Consider the following 16,880-nt stretch of genomic DNA (forward strand, 5'->3'; position numbering starts at 1 on the left):
AATTCTTACAAGCGATACGCTGTGACAAAATTATGTCTTAACAGATATGTACACACATATATATGGTGTATATATGCAAATATCGTGAATTTATTTATAGGTATGCGCATGATAGCGTATTTACGAAGTAATTTGCCATGCCCAATCGTATGTATTGTACCCCATTTTTTGTGTGAAATTTCTGCATAAAAAAACAATCCAAACAAAGCAAAGCTCGGCTCAAACAGAGATTTGCATTTGATGATGTACGAAAAGTTTTTTATTGCTCATCACCACCATCCATACAACGTATTTACATATCTTACTAGCAAATTAACTGCACGTAAGTATAAGATTTATTTGTTGTTGACGTAGTATTTTATTAGCATCTTATAAACATTAGCAGCAGTACACACTTTGTCCAGTGCAGTACCCTAAACGGATAGGATTTATGTACATCTTGGTGGTATTAATTTCTTTAATTTGCGTGCTAAAATCCATCCAGCTTTGAGTGTGAAGATTTCCATGCAATCCTCGATCCCAAACCAAACACAATGGTGGCTCATCCTTAAAAATAAAACTGGTTAATGCCATAATATGCATGCTTGTAAGTACGTAATGTACGTGCAATTATGATTATGTATTTATTGAATGGACCATGTTTTGTTTGTGGTCATTTATTTCTTTATTACAGGAAAATCCGCTGCTTAATGTACATACTTTAATCTTTTTAATCCTCTCCTGTGGCCAAAAAATTGTTAAGAGGACACTTAAACCACCTTACGAATTTGGCACGTTATACAAGAACAAGAATCTGTATTACACTATTCCTTAATACCTGCTTAATATTGGGGGTCCAGTGTGGCATTTTATAGTGTGTGAATTACTATAGACAAACGTGTACATATATTTTCATACATATATCGACGAAAAATGTAATTGATTCGCATACTAAAAGTGTTTGATTGACATTTCATTTACATATTTTTTATTAATTTGTATGAAATAACTTCCAAGTGTTTTACACTACTTATTACCAGAAGGGTAATAAATAAACATCTTTACAACGGGCTGCAGGTTTGCAGCAGTGATTGTTGAATAATGCCAGACTTTCATTTAAGCAGTGACCTTGTGTTTCTTCTAGTTATTGTCTTTGTGTGCATTTCCGTGTGTTCAACGTCTACCGCAGTGCAGGCTCAAATCGTGTTCCAAAATGAGGATGAGCACTTGTCCTATTCCGATGGGGACTCGAGTAGTAGCCCCAAAACCGGGGACAAAAATGGGAACGAAGATAACGCAGATTTTTTACAGCAGGAGGATGTATGTAATTAATTATCTTGTTTATAATTATGACTTAAATATTCCTTAACGTTGGACTCGATTGCTCAACGCTAAAATCGTAAAAATAACCACATTTTTTTGTAAGTTCTCAGCTTTGGGAATTTATTTAAAAATTCTGGACGACAAATTTGTAGAGAAGGTCGTTGCCAATTTTTGAAAATATACACTCCCGATTTACACTTTTTGAAGGAGGAGATCTCAAGTTTAAGAAGCCTTCAGAAATATTGGGAATCGTCGAAACTCGCTTAAAAAATTCACCTACATTCCATTAATCAACTCACTGACTACAAATTTGTTGTCCAGAATTTCTAAATAAATCCCCAGAACGGAGAAATGATTTGATATGTATTGATTTTGGTGATAAGTCATCGAGTCTTGTACGTTAAATATTCAACGATTTATTGGAAATTCAAAATTTCAGTACTACGACGAACTGTTTTACGGCCATCAAGTGAGAGACCCAGAGAAGCACAAGAGACAACAAGGCTGTTTATGCATAAGTCACCTTAAGGATCCGCATTGCGGTAGTGACAATAAAAATTATGATAATGGCTGCTACTTTGAGTGTGCTCAGAAACGGAATCCACGTAAGTAAAATATTCACGCAGTTTTTGGTAACTTGTAAAATCTGTAAGCTTTTTAAAATAAACCCTTACAAACGAATATAAAAAAGTAGCGTCAGAATGATCGAAATGTCCTTTAAAATTAGATCATCTTTGACAATTCCGATTTTTGACTTGACCTCGTTCTGAAGATCATGAGGTCAAAAATATTGATCTCCTTGAAATCGCAGCCAAATTTCCTTCAAAATGACACCCCATATGACAATTATGAATTTTTTGACCTTTGACCTCGTCCTTAAGGTCACGAGGTCAAAAATTTTGACGCCATTGAATTCGTGGTGAAATTTCCTTTAAAATGACACCCCATATGAAAATTAAGTGTTTTTTGACCTCATGACCTTGGCGACGAGGTCAAAGGTCAAAAATATTGGCGTCATTGAATTCGTGGCGAAATTTCCTTTAGAATGATACCCCATATGAAAATTAACGTGAATTTAATTTTGGACCACACCCCCTGACGCAGTGGGGGTGGTCCGATTGACCCCATTTTCGAAATCGACCGAGAACTAAAAATTAGAAGCACAATGGCGAAAACCGCTTTTGATTATGTTGAGGCATTCGAGAGATATCCTGCTTACGGACGGACAGACGGACAAAGTGATCACAATAAGTAGCTGACGCTACTTAATAATTTTACAAACTTTTACGAAGTAAAGGACGCCCTTCATCTAAATAAGTTTACAGAAGCTAATTTTCCTACAAAACATTTATAAAAGTTTGTAAGCTTAAAGAATTTACGGATTTTACAAAGTTACCAAGAAAGAACTGTGCGAATTTCCTTATTATAAACTAATTCAAAAACGACGTAATAAAATTAAGTATGCTTTTACAGGTTTATATCTCCGGAAGTGGGGATCTTGTATTTAATCCTACTGCTAAATATTTCTCTTGGAAGAATATGCCAAATGTTAAATAAAATCGTGTAATTACGTGAAAAAATGAAATACCTATATTCTGTAGAACGTGCCTTTTTCCTGTATAATCTCGTAGATTTATGTAGTGTTACCTGAGAAAGTGGGTTTATGATGCATGCAGAATGTAGGTCAGGGTTGGCCAAGTTCAACTGGACATAAGACACGAAAGGTTTACGAATATTGTGAGAAAAGTCCTTGGCCAAGATCTTCACTTGAGATCGGTTTCTCTGACCCATATTAAATACAGAATGAGATCTGCATGCATTACGGGTCTCACAATCCCTTCAACAAGAGAAAACAATGTAGAAATAATATCATAAAGTGGACAAGTCGTTGTTGTACCCTTCAGTCTCTGTTGTACCCTTCAAAAAGATGTGACAAATAACCATATCGTTCCATTCATCACAAAACGTTTGACAAGGTTACTTTACTACCGGTGTCACTTGACTTTCCAAACTTCACAATGCATCAGTCACATCTTTCAAAATTTTGTATTTTAATTTGCCTCGTCGTCCCGTCAATTTACAGCATTCCAATTTGGAACATATTTGGTGGCAATCAAAATCGTGGTCCACGGCCGGAAGGTGATGTTCGCAGTTACTAAATAACACTGGAGGTCTCCCAGCATATGCTCTCCGATTTTGAGCAAGCTAGTTTTAATCGATCACAAATCTAACTAGTATGAAATTTGCGAAAGACGCGATCTCCCAAAAGACGCGACTTGTGGAGATATTTGCATCCGAAGAGGAGAAAACGCGTCATAAAGTTGACAAATTTTAAACTTTCCAAATTTACTGCGCGTTTTCTCCTCTTCGGATGCAAACATCTCTGCAAAACGTGCCCATTGGGAGATCGTGACTTTTGCAAAGTTCATACTAATCAAATTTCTGCTTAATTGACACTAATTTGGTCAAAATCGGAGAGCATCCGCTAGGAGCTACCTCTAATATTATTCAAATTAATAATTTTTTATTTGCATAAATTATTTGCAGAAGGTGAATGTTCCCATTGGGACCGGAACAACTTATACTTTTCGAGTTACGATTCCGACGACTTGATCGGGTTTCACCGCACCTTCCCACAAGGCAGCTTTGTCACGGTGCGTAACGACGTCACCAACAAATCTGTCGTCGTTCGGATCGTTGGTGAAGGTCCATTGGCCGATGGAAGGGTTATGGAACTGAGTCCGGCGGCATTTAGTCAGGTCTCAAGGTTATCAGAAATCGTGTTTGACTGCAAAGTTTACCCACCCGTGGGGAGCAGCACCGGTTCAGGAGGAGGAAGATATCCTTCCGAGACAGGGTCAAACCGGTATCCGAGTGGTGGTCAAGGTGGATACGTGGGAACCGGAAGCAGTGGATATGGAACAGGAACTGGAAGCTACACCGGAAATCGTTACCCGAATGCGGGTAATTACGGTTATGGATCATCTGCAAACAGTGGTGGAAGTCTTGGCGCGGGTTATGCCGCTATCGATTCTGGATCTGCTGGAGGAACTTTAAATCAAAACTTTGGACCACCACCAATTCTCAGTGGACAAAATTCTGGCTACTAATTCAAAATATAATTATGCATGTACTGGCTGATTAACAATTTATTCCATTGTCATCTTTAGTTATGTAGGTGCATTGCATCTTATATTCAATAAATTTCTGCCAGTACAAATTTATTAAGCAAACCATGAAAATATTTATGTACTAGTTGACGAACAATGTGTCCCAATTTTATGATATGCATTGCATTTAATGTTTAATAAATTTCTGAAAATAAGCAAACCACGAAATTCTTTGTGAACAGTCTCAGATTTATTTACAGCTCATCAGAGAGAGCCATGCATCTAATTATGCATAATTTAACCCCATGGACCTCCCCCAAATCCTCCACCAAATCCACCTCCTCGTCCCCCATAAAAGCCTCCGTACGGACCTCCCCCAAATCCACTGCCTCCAAATCCTGGTCCACTCTGTCCAAATCCACCCCCTGGTCGTCCACCCCACGGCCCTCCACCACCGCCTCCGGGACGCCTACCTCCTCCAAATCCGCCACCACCACCATTCGACGCAGCTGCAGCGGATGCCGCGGCAGATGAAGAACCACCCCCACCTCCGGAAGCTGCCGCGGAAGAACTGGCCGATGAACTGCCCCCACCACCGCCACCGGAGGCGGCTGCAGCAGCCGCGGAAGATGAACTTTGAGGCTTTGGAGCTCCTGTAATTATTTAAAAATTGGAATATAAATTTACTCTGAATAACTGGGTATACAATTTCATAGAAATTTTTTCGTTTTTTCTATGCACGCCTTGAATGCCAAATATCATTCAATATATTGAAAATTACATAAACTTTTCCCATATTTTTTTCCACTAAAATTTCTATTTCACCGAATTATTAAAATTTCATGTAAATATTTTTACCTTGTGTTAGAGAGACCGTTAAACTAATAACCAGAACGGTCAAAACCACCGCACCTCCTTTGGAGAACATTTTTCTCAACCTTGTCCAAACAAGACTTATCCAGGAATGCCAATCACTCTCTCCCAATTCTTATAATTGTTCGCTAAAATGATAATGCTCAGAAATCTGCAGATCTGCGAGTGAGCAAAGTACATCTCATTATGCACCTTTATAACCATTTTTATATGCGAATTATCCGATCTCTCAAACTCTAATGACACATCCATCAATGGTCATTTGCATAATGGAGTACGGCAAATACAATCGCATGTTGCTTCTCAAGAAGTTCTGGGTATTCACAAGAAGCTTCTTCTCTTACGTCAGGAGCAGCAGATTGTTGGTCTCTCTGGGCATAAGGAATTTCTTTGTCTTTTCGGTCTGGGTACTGGGTGTTGGTGCAGCTTTACACTTTAAATTAGCAAGCGAAACTAATTAGTACAATGATTATTATTGGATACGCGGTACCTCATAACAATAAATATCTGAAACTAGCTTTTGTACCCAACAACATTTTGTATAACAAAACCAAGAACCATCCCATCCTGACTTTATGACATCATCATTAATTGTCCTGAAACATGATTCACTTTAAATTTAGGTAAAATTTTATATTCCTGGAATACCATTATATTTAGTAAATAATTCGCAAATAAGTGCAGAAGGCACACATGACAATGCATGTGCGAAAAGTGAATCACCTTTCATGATATTTTTTTGAACTAGATATGAACTAGATATTTTTTTGTGCAGGGTCCAAAATACTTGTTGCATTGTTTCTCTTTTTTGGTTTGTTAGAGTTCTTGGTAATTTCACGCGTGTATGTAAAATAATCACTTTCCATTAAAACGATATGATACCGGTAATGTAATTATTAAGAATAATTGGCAGGTGACCCTTTAAAATTTTGGAGTCATCAGAATTCCTACAAAATTTTAATAAGTATGCACGTGTACATAGGTAAAGCTTCACGCAACGCTGTGTCACCAAATTGGTAATAAATAAGTCGGTAGTAACAGCTACATATGTAGGTAGTACCTAAATATCCGCTCATGGTGATGGTCAAGGCATTTAATTTGTTAGGACCTTCGGAAAACCCATGGTCAATGTGAAGGACTTATGACACATACAAGTTCATATCCATGTTATACAAGTTATTTACACACTGCATTTAATTAACACTAATCATCAGTTATTTATTTGTTATTTTCTGTTTCTTATCTTATAAAAAAACAAAGTGATAATTTCCTTTTAGATCTTTTGTCAGTAAAATTTTATTTCGTTTTCAAAATCTTTAAAATGTTGTGTACATAACAAGACGAGGAGATAAGTACTAATCTACCCAAAATAATCTGGAGACCCCGCACCCGCAAATGCTCCCGAACCACCACCACGTGACCCAGTCCCTGCAAAGGTCCCCACGCCACCGGCACTCGCCCCCGCGCCAAAGGGTCCTGCAACCGCGACGGCGGGAGGAGGATAATTGTAGTAGCCACCGTTCCCACCATCGCTATTGTAGTAGTCATAAAAGTCATTGTAATAACCTTGTCGCATTGGGTACGTGTAGTCGGGGCCGGAAGAAGAAGAAGAGGAAGAACCACTACCACCGAATCTTCCGGTGGGGGGTTGGTTATAGACGCGCGTTCCGGAAGGACCAATCACGGTATGTTGAGTTCCGGAAGGTCCTGTCCGGCTGAAAATGCCCACGGTTCCTCCTCCTCCGCCCCCGCCGCCTCCATTGCTCGAACTTCCGGTGAAAACTGCGCCCCCTTGACCGTTACCTGTGATAAATAAATTCATTTTGAAGGAACAATTTTGCCAAAAAATTTGAATGGTTTAATTTTCGGTAGAATTTTTGCTCGATTTTCTGCAGAAAAACTTAATGCAGAGTGATTTGTGGAGAAAGCCCCGATTAAAAAAAAATTTGTACAGAGCGATTTGTGGAAAAAACTGTAATTTTTTGCAAATTTTTGCAAATTCTGCAGAATAAAACCTATCCAACTTTTCTGTAGGATTACGTACACAAATATACGAGATGCAATATGCATCCAGCTTTTGTTGATCACTGCAGAATTCGACGCAGTGATTTCTACCCGGGATGTGACAACTGACCTGGTCCTGACCCCGAGACTACAGTGATCCCACTTCCCCCACCCCCTGGACTTGAAATCCTCGTCCCAATGCCCCCACCACCGTTCGGAATCGTCCCAACAAATTGAGACGACCGTGTCCCACTTCCATCCGAGGCGATGGACGAACTTGCAAAATTTGTCTCGGCTTCATTTCACACACAAAAAAAATACTTGATTAATTAGCAAAGTTTCCTAACTTATATAATAATTAATTACCAAATCAATCTTTCTATTATTAACCACTTAATCATTACCTTTTGTCACCACTGCGAGCACAGCCAAGGTGGTAATTGCTGCTAAAACTGTCAAATCTCTGTGCGAAGCCATCTTCATTTTTGCGACCTTGCTGTTTCAACGATAATGAAATACAGGCGAGGATAACGACGCAAAAAGTGCACCAGTAGTCGTAAATAAGTATTAGTTCTACTTCGCTCTCTGCTAAAATGTTTTCAAAATTCAACGCGTCGTCGAGTCAAGCAAATGATGTGCTCAGTCCTGTCCTGTGTGCTGCTATTTATTCATTCAATGTCCATACAGCTTCAGTTTCCATTAGCAAGATCCCATCTCTTCTCGGAACTTTTGCAAGTATTATAATTGTTCAGGTTGGCAGCGCAGGCAGAGAAGAAACTGACTCGACACTAGAGAATATGAGATTGAACATCCTTCGCTCATGCAGTGGCCGCGGAAGCTGTGGGGACATTAACATTGTAGAATAGGGGAAAGAGGGGTTTATATAAGATGGGTGGATGATGGGGACATCGAATAACCGTGGGGACAGTGTCCCTCTGTCCACACCCTTCCGCGGCCACTGTTCACTTATGTACATGCACAGGTATGAGAACCATTTTTCCTGTGAGGAATGATGATACCTGGAGGTTACTTATTTGCGAATAACGTCATGTTTTGTCAGACAAAAGTGTTATATGTAACGAGTGCACTACTTCCAGGCAAATATTTACGTGCACAATCTCAAGTTTTTCTGAGTACGTATCTATGTACAGTGGCCACGGAAGCGTGGGAACAGAGGGACAATGTCCCCACCATTATTCGATGTCCCCGTCATCTCCCCATGTTGTATGAACCCCTCGCTCCCCTAATCCTACAGTATTAATGTCCCCATAGGTCCCCACGGCTTCCGCGGCCACTGCGTATGCCGTATTTATCACGCAGAGAACAAGATTTGCATTACACAATCATCCACCGTCTTGGTTTATTCCTGATTTGCAAGATAGTGGGGGCGCAAATGGAAAAAACAAGTATGTATCTATCTAATTAATATTAAATGTTAAAATTATGCAGTAAAAGGAACATAACGTCTAATTTTTTTAAATGTGAATGAAAAAATGACTCATCAGCTAAAAATCAATGCGTAAACTAAATCAAACATGGAATGTTCAAGAGAACTGACAATGCGGTGCCAAAATCTGTGAGAAATATCATCCACAGAGGACATTTCAATTAGCAGGAATGAGATAATTTGATTATCCAGGATACACAATATTTTGAGACATGCTGCATACATAATTCACCATTTAGTGAAAAATTGGTATAAAAGCTTTCTGCCTGCCGTCGCCATTAATCCAGTACATGCATCATTTCGCATTAGAACTTCAAATTATTTAAAATTCCTTTAAAAAACAAACAAAAAATGAAGTGTGCACAAATCTTGTTGATCGTGGGAATCATCGCGGCCGTGCAGGCGAACGAAAATACTCAAGATAAGTTAGCAAATAAATCTGCGTCATCAACGCCAACCCCACCGCTCGGCGGACCAAGTTCAACTACTGCCCAACAATCCACTCCCGTCACAGGTCCTGGAGTCCAAACTGGGGAGAAAATCCCTGCACCATGTCCATCCGTAAGTACATATATAATTATATACATAATCAGTGGCCGTGGAAGTGTGGGGACAGAGGAACAATGTGCCCCCCACGATTATTCGATGTTCGCATCATCTCCCCATCTTATGCAAACCCTTCCCTCCCCCATCCTACAATGGCAATGTCCCCAGATGTCCCCACAGCTTCCGCGGCCACTGTAAACAATCATTCCATTAATCACAGTTGTGTAACTACATAACTTCCTGTTGTTCACATAATGTTGATGATGATGACGTCTTAATTGCTTGCAGATGGACGCCATGAAACCCAAGGATTGCACGCGTGAATACAAACCTGTTTGTTCCAGCAATGGTCAAACCTATAGCAATCAGTGCGAATTTGAAAATGCTCAAATTCTTGATCCAAGTAAGATAATCATCCCTTATTTAAGAAATTTTGCTATATTACTATGTAATCTGTAAGGGTTTACTAACTGATTCACGCAAAAATTTACAGCTTTGACCATGACAAGGGCTGGAACTTGCTGAATTTTGTCCGGAAATTTCGAACCAAAATTAAATTTACAACTTCTTTATTGATTACTTTTTTTGAAATACTTGAAGGGATTTTTTGTTTTTATTGATCAGAGTATAAGCTGTGTTCGCAGAGTTGGTACGAAAATAATCACAAAGTATCGCAAAAAGCTGACTACGCAAGAGTCGCACAAGAAAGGTCCCTAACTTAAAGAAACGCAGAAAATCGCAGAAAAGGTCCGTAAGAATGGGAGAGAGAGAGAACGGCCTAAATCTAAATTTACAAATCTTTACAATTGTAACTTTTAATTGCATGAAAAACAAAACAGTAAATGTACAATACGAAACTATCTCAATCACATCTTCCAACTTTATTCTCAATTTTGCATATTGCATATTTTTTGCAATTATGTACGTGCGTGCAAAATTGTAACCCGATTGGGCAAGTTTTACATACATATATACGACCGTAATCGACAGACAGACAGACATCCACGACGGGTACATAAACCCTGACTCCGGCTAAAAATTCATTTCTAAACATGTTTGATCAATATTGTATCATATCATCACCTCAGCAAAGCCTAATTTGTTGATCCAGGCAATAGTCAGATACACACTTTTATCGATTACACTAGTGTCAACACAAGTCACGTCAAAAATAGTTGAGAGAACTTGATTAAACCTTAATCAAAAAGTTACGCAGCACTCGTTCATAATTATGGTTAACAAAAAACCGGAAACGACAACCACCGAGGTTGAAGATAATACAGAGCAATTGGCTCGCGATGAGTTAAATCGACTTTCCAGACAACTTCGTTTAATGGAAAATGATAAAAAGGCGTACTTGGAAGAATCCAACGCGGCCATTAATCAGCAGCGGTACGCAACGCAAGCAAACAGTGGCCGCGGAAACCGTAGGGACATACATCTGGGGACATTAACATTGTAGGGGACGGGTTTATATGACATGGGGACATCAAATACCCGTGGAGACATTGTCCTGTCCCCACGCTTCCGCGGCCACTGTTTGCACAACGATATCTTTGTAATCTGTGGCCGCGGAAGCCCCTGGGGACAGAAGAACAGTGTCCCCACGGATGTTCGCATCGTCTTCATATGTTACATAAACTCTTCTCTCCCCCATTCTACAATGTTGATGTCCCCCGATGTCCCCACAGGATCCGCGGCCACTTTTCATAGCAGATAATGCGCATGACTCCTTTAATAATATTTTTCCCCCCCAGGAAAACTATCCGAGCTCTGGAAGAGGAAAATCGCAAAATTGAGGCAGAGATCGAGGCTCAAAAAATCAAGCGAAATGAGACAATTGAAGGTGACAATCTCACCAAAATTCTCACCTTGGTCGACCAATATTTAACTTTGGATAAGGAAGTTAGAACCGGCACAAAAACAGTTCATGAAGTCGACAAACAATTATCCTTCGCTTCAGCTCGTTTAGCCAAACTTCACTCCAAAGTTGAAGCTGCTAATTTAGCTGCTGGAAAAAGTATGGAGTTTTCCAACAAGGAAGTTGAAACTAAAGAGTTTAACGCCAAAAAGAAATTAGAGACGGTAAACAGAAATCCTAAAAAATTAAGGTTAACTTAGGAATCGATGAATCACCACATTTTTAAGCATTTCTCGGCTCTGGAAATTTATTTTAAAATTCTGAACGACAAATTTGTAGAGCAGGTCGTTACCAATTTTTTAAAAATATATACTCCAGATTTTGACACTTTTTGAAGGAGGAGATCTCAAGTTTAAGAAGCCTACAGAAAAATTGGAACTCGTAGAAACTGGCTCAAAAAACACACCACGATTTCATTAATCAACTCACTGACTGCAGATTTGTCGTCCAGAATTTTAAAATAAATTCCCAGAGCCGAAAAATAATTAAAAATGTAACAATTTTGGAGATGAGTCCTACGTTAAAATTATGTTAAGTATAAATTATAAGCATCATTTATCAAGGTTACGAGCCAATTTGACTCCATCGTAGCAGAAAACGCCGAGCTGAGGACGCATATTGACCAAATTTTAAAAGAGAATGTCCGAGTGATGAAACGTAACAAAGAAATTGAAGAGATTTCCAACAAAAATAAGGCCACGATAGACGATTTAGTTGACCAAGCTACCAGTGCGTATGACCAAAGGTACATATACAAATAAATTGAGGTTTACTCCATAAAATGTTTTTTTTCTTTACTGGCGTTCTATTTTCTAGGGAGGAAGCCGTTGCAAAAGCAAATGTTTTATTTGAACGCAACGAAAAAGAAAAGAAACAATACGTCCTCGAAATCGGTGAACTGAAACGATTGATTCGTCACGAGGAGAAATTGCTGGATTTCATGTCGACAAAAAACCAAGACAGAATCTTTCTGGAAACGGATGATGAGCGCTTGAGTATTAAATGCATACGTTCAGTGGCGGCGGAAGCAGGGGGACATGGGGACGGCACCCAGAAATTGAGCAAAATCGTATCTTTCCCATGCATACCTGTTCAAAAATTTAGTTTTTATTCAAAAGTCATCCAGATTTCTGACTGAAGATTTTCATTCACCATTTTCGTTCAAATTCATTTCATTTCACTTCATCTGACTTCAGTTCTTATTACTTCGTCACATGTATTAAGCATAGGGTGAAAAATGAAATGAGTGAAAAAAAACCTTTCATTCATAGTCATTTTCATTCAAATAGCAGGAAATTCATTTTCATTCACCATCATTCACCATCATAATCAGTCAAATGAATGAAGGTGAACAGGTATGTTCCAATGTTAAGAAGTCCCTTCTTCTCCAACCCCACAATGCTAATGTCCCCACGTGTCCCCCTCCCAGCTTCCGCTGACGCTGCATACCTAAACTTTGCATGGAACTATTTAAAATGTCCTTCTGATCTTATTTTAGGTCGGCTTGAATCCGCCAAAGAACAAACGATCGACGATGCGATGGAATCATATCAGGAGAATTTGAACAAACTTCTCACAAAAGAGTCGCCCAGATTAATGGCGTTAGTTGAAGAGTACTCGACACTCTGGAACAATAATATTAATCGGTTCAACTACATTAACGAACTGAATAATGATGTATGTAAAAACATAGAAGAATTAATATTGAGAGGACACTGTTACATAGATATGTTTTCATTCTAGCTTGAAGTACTGCAAGCGGATGTGGAGAATTTGAGGGATGAGATAAAACAAAGTGCTGTTGAAACGGTGGAAAGAAATCATGAAAAAACAGCAGAAATCAATAAAAAGCAGGTAGTAATGCGTGTAAAAATAGTAGAATACTTATGATGGAGGTCTCTCAGCGGTTGCTCTCCGATTTTGACAAAATTAGTGTCAATCGGTGACAAATTTATTAGTATGACATTTCCGAAAGATCTCCCAATGGGCACGTTTCGCCGAGATATTTGCATCCGAAGAGGAGAAAACGCGCAGTAAAGTGTAAAATTTGTCAACTTTGCGGGCCATTTTCTCCTTTTCGGATGCAAATATCTCTGCCAAACGTTCCCATTTGGGAGATCGTGTCTTTTGCAAATTCCATACTAAATAAATTTGTCATCGATTCACACTAATTTTGTCAAAATCGGAGCGCACCCGCTGGGAGACCTCCATCCTAAGCACGTACAAAAACGTCTTTCACACGACATTGACATTCTTCTTGACAGGAAGAACTGGAACTACTAAAAGATGAATACGATTCCATTGAAATGCTCGTCACTTCGTATAAAGAATTCATGGACGAAATTCTAAAACTGATTGAAAGAATGTTCTACATTACGGATTTTGAAGACGCAAAACCTGTCCTCGAACTGATTGGTGCTTAATCATGCATATCCAATCCAGACTCATTTTTTGTACCTTAACTAAATTTGTCCATAAATAAACACAGGCAACCAGCAAGAAGTATCCTCTCAGAATTCTGTCCTGTACTTGAACATATTGGAGAGCCGCATCTCGGAAATATTTTCGTCCATGCGTCGCGGTGTAGCGAGTGGTCGCGGAACGCCGAAAAGTCCACGACCTCAGATTAAATCTGTTTCCGCTGCTGCTGCTGGTGCCACGGTGGTTGGACATCCTCGAATTATTATTTCGGGACAGACCATCTCCATCAATGAGGACAATTCTGAGTATGTAAATTTTTTATGATTAATATCAGTGGCCGCGGAAGCTTGAGGGGACAGAGGGACAATGTCCCCACGGTTATTTGATGTCCGTCCCCATCATTTGTCCATGTTATACAAACACCTTTCCCTATCCTACAATGTATCCAGATGTCCCCACGGCTTCCACGGGCACTGATTAACATGCTCAGCCAATATTAATAGTCTCAAAAAACTCTGAAAGGTTTCCTGGCAAATTATTTTCTTAATAACTTCCACGCCATTTAGAGGATTTTTTTTATTTTGATTTTATTAAATCAATACCAGATTAAAACCAAACAGCGTCGCAGATAATTGTCCAAAGAATTGAGACAATTTTTATTGGCTGAATAGTAATTACATGTGTACATATATGCTACCACTAAAAATTAACAAAAAATCGTTATTTACAGAGGTGACGCTATGAGTTCAATCGTGGAAGAAGAGCCAAGTCCTCTGGAATATTTTAGCATGCGAGGAAAATTACTGGATAACAACATCTCATCAAAGAACCCATCCGATACGGAATCCGTGACGAATGAAGAACACGAGCCCAAAGATTAATTAATTATTTACATACATGTAAAAATCCAGTACTTACAACTCCTCTTCGGATGCAAATATCTCTGCCAAACGTGCCCATTGGGAGATCGTGTCTTTCGCAAATTTCATCCTAATTACATTTACCATCGATTGACACTAATTTGCCCAAAATCCGAGAGCATACGCTGGGAGACCTCCATTCTTAGAAATAATTAGTATACGCAAGTTTAATCTAGTTGGATGAACCAAATCTCGGGCTTACAGAGTCAAATTAAAGCGTCACAAAAAACAACGCTTTAATTTCATCCTTAAATAGGTGCTCAATGTCAAAATGGGACTTGAGCTTGCATACAATTAATAAATTATACAACACACCACTTATTGGCCAATTGGACAGTTAAGCAGACTTGAACTTGATTGCAAATTGGATGGCATTGTTAAATTGTATTAAATTGCAGTAAAATTAATTCCGTCCGTAATTTAGTCCGTGTGGAATTGGTGGAGAAGTCGCAGTTTATTATAATTAGCTTTAATAAATATGTATGTACCCGAATAAAATTAGTGCTTTGCACCCTTCTTTCTCATGCATGAGAATGTGATCTCCAGTAAATTATCTCATTAACCGGATCACACCGGGTATGAAAAACCTCTTCATTTCATGAAGAATAGGAAGGAATAAGAAGAAGGCGAAGATTGTCCAGCATGAATCCATGGTCGTGGTTTGGTTGGACTGGAATCAATTCAACATTCATAAATATACGGGGCACGTATACATACAGTTATATATTTATCACTCTAAAAATAGATGATCTTGTGAACTGACACACCAATTTTTTAGTTAACCAACCATGCATCTTGGTGAATCACTTATTTTTAAGAATTCAAGGAAACAGCATTGTAATCTGTTGATTTTGCAGATATTAAGTAATCAATATTGCACTTTTAACTGGAACGCTTCACGTCGTCATTTTGCAAAAGAGCGTCATTGAACAGAAAACAAATTAAATTAAATTAACTTGTGCATAAAATAACTGTTCAAACTTGGAAAATGAATCTCAGACCTTCCACTATATTCATCCCACTTCTATGCATTTTCACCTTCCTTGTGCTAATTTCCGCTGGACGGATAACCGCTAATCCACCCACCGTAGCCGTAGGGGATACCGGTTACTACTTAAAAGTGTATAATGTTATTAACAATTTTCGGTCGAAACATGTCTCACCTTCGCTCAAGTGGAATAGAACGGTATGCAAATTTTATTTTACCAAACTTTAATCTAACGTCTTATTATTTAATAATCAAAGGGTGGATATTTATATACGAAAAATTTCTTAAATTTGTGTTTGTATTTTCAAGAAAAACGCCAAAATATTTACGGAAACCATCAAAATATAAAATTTTCGCAATTTCTGAATATAATGCGTTGTATTTTTGGTGGTCGAGTTTCTTTGAGCAAAAAGTTTCGTTGAAACCTATCGTTGAAATATTTTCCAAATATATGTATTTTGGAAAAAAATATCTAAAATATTTACGTATTTTTCAAATAATAGCTGAAATATTTATACACATGTCTGAAAACCTAGATATGTATATGCAAAAATATTTCGAAATTTTAGTTATCTATGCGAGTTAGGGAATGTTCTCTGACCCTCTGTCGTCATCAAATGAAAAAGTAGAAAATAAATACATATCCGCCCTCTATTAGTAATACATATCCATTTATTTATTTATTTACATAAATCCATTAAAAAATAATATCTTTATTTCCATTTTATGTAGTTGAACGACATCGCGGAAACCTTGGCCCTTCAAATGGCTCGTGACGTGAGTGAACCAGACCCTGAAGACATGGAAGGTGTCAACTACTTCGGCATCAAGGGGGGACGACCCTCCGCAAACTTGGTCGTTCAGCGGTGGTACAACGAATCCGCTTCGTACGACTACACCCACCCCCACTATGACACGAGCTGCTTGAATTTCACCCAGCTCGTTTGGAAGTCGTCGACCGGGGTGGGAATCGGTGCCGCCACGGTGGGGAATTTCAGCGTCGTTATTGCAAAATTTGTCCCATCTGGAAACCTGCATGGAAAATTTAGGCAGAATGTGATCCCTCCGAGATTAAGCGTGCCTATGATGGCTTGATTTAAAAATTTTGATTTTCTTTGTACCCCATGTCAATGCAGGTTCATTGCATACTAATTTTAATTTAATAAATTATTTTGAGAGTGCTACATAAGAATTTCTAAAATTCTGATAACAATTCATAATTCGCAAATGTGGGGAATTTCAGCATATTTATCGCAAAATTTTTTCCCGTCTGGAAATCTGCATGGAAAATTTAGGCAAAATGTTATCCCACCGAGATTGAGATTAAGCGTACCAATGATGTCTTGAT

General features: G+C 38.6%; 5 protein-coding genes across 6 annotated transcripts; 3 read left to right on the forward strand and 2 right to left on the reverse strand.

Moving 5' to 3' along the window:
* Positions 1-645: 645 nt before the first annotated feature.
* Positions 646-4,640, forward strand: LOC110856276 (spore wall protein 1). Its single transcript, XM_022104755.2, has 4 exons — positions 646-1,299; positions 1,742-1,907; positions 2,776-3,441; positions 3,850-4,640. Exons 3-4 carry the CDS (start codon positions 3,321-3,323, stop codon positions 4,410-4,412), a joined length of 684 nt encoding a protein of 227 aa, XP_021960447.2. The 5' UTR covers positions 646-1,299; positions 1,742-1,907; positions 2,776-3,320; the 3' UTR covers positions 4,413-4,640.
* On the reverse strand, positions 4,641-5,476 carry LOC110856230 (glycine-rich cell wall structural protein 1.0). Its single transcript, XM_022104702.2, has 2 exons — positions 5,271-5,476; positions 4,641-5,065 (listed from the first exon to the last, which is right to left on the reverse strand). Exons 1-2 carry the CDS (start codon positions 5,338-5,340, stop codon positions 4,710-4,712), a joined length of 426 nt encoding a protein of 141 aa, XP_021960394.1. The 5' UTR covers positions 5,341-5,476; the 3' UTR covers positions 4,641-4,709.
* Positions 5,477-6,560: 1,084 nt separating this feature from the next.
* Positions 6,561-8,130, reverse strand: LOC110856253 (glycine-rich protein DOT1). 2 transcript variants are annotated; one of them, XR_004836268.1, is made up of 3 exons: positions 7,694-8,130; positions 7,330-7,584; positions 6,561-7,088 (listed from the first exon to the last, which is right to left on the reverse strand). XR_004836268.1 is itself a non-coding variant. In XM_022104726.2 (3 exons), the coding sequence occupies exons 1-3, from the start codon at positions 7,770-7,772 to the stop codon at positions 6,646-6,648; spliced, it is 687 nt and encodes a 228-aa protein (XP_021960418.1). In that variant the 5' UTR covers positions 7,773-8,069; the 3' UTR covers positions 6,561-6,645. The 2 variants fall into 2 exon arrangements, 1 of the variants encoding a protein (XP_021960418.1); XM_022104726.2 differs by having other exon boundaries at positions 7,420-7,584; positions 7,694-8,069.
* An 860-nt stretch (positions 8,131-8,990) lies between these two features.
* LOC110856260 (coiled-coil domain-containing protein 63) lies at positions 8,991-15,072 on the forward strand. Its single transcript, XM_022104736.2, has 11 exons — positions 8,991-9,297; positions 9,571-9,685; positions 9,776-10,674; positions 11,040-11,367; positions 11,767-11,948; positions 12,020-12,198; positions 12,702-12,880; positions 12,947-13,057; positions 13,468-13,618; positions 13,692-13,929; positions 14,355-15,072. The coding sequence occupies exons 3-11, from the start codon at positions 10,514-10,516 to the stop codon at positions 14,503-14,505; spliced, it is 1,680 nt and encodes a 559-aa protein (XP_021960428.2). The 5' UTR covers positions 8,991-9,297; positions 9,571-9,685; positions 9,776-10,513; the 3' UTR covers positions 14,506-15,072.
* A 113-nt stretch (positions 15,073-15,185) lies between these two features.
* LOC110856264 (ectin) lies at positions 15,186-16,724 on the forward strand. The gene is made up of 2 exons (XM_022104739.2): positions 15,186-15,730; positions 16,265-16,724. Exons 1-2 carry the CDS (start codon positions 15,533-15,535, stop codon positions 16,625-16,627), a joined length of 561 nt encoding a protein of 186 aa, XP_021960431.1. The 5' UTR covers positions 15,186-15,532; the 3' UTR covers positions 16,628-16,724.
* Positions 16,725-16,880: the final 156 nt, after the last annotated feature.

The sequence above is a fragment of the Folsomia candida genome, unplaced genomic scaffold (genome assembly GCF_002217175.1).
Source record: "Folsomia candida strain VU population unplaced genomic scaffold, ASM221717v1 Fcan01_Sc015, whole genome shotgun sequence".
NCBI lineage: Eukaryota > Metazoa > Arthropoda > Collembola > Entomobryomorpha > Isotomidae > Folsomia > Folsomia candida.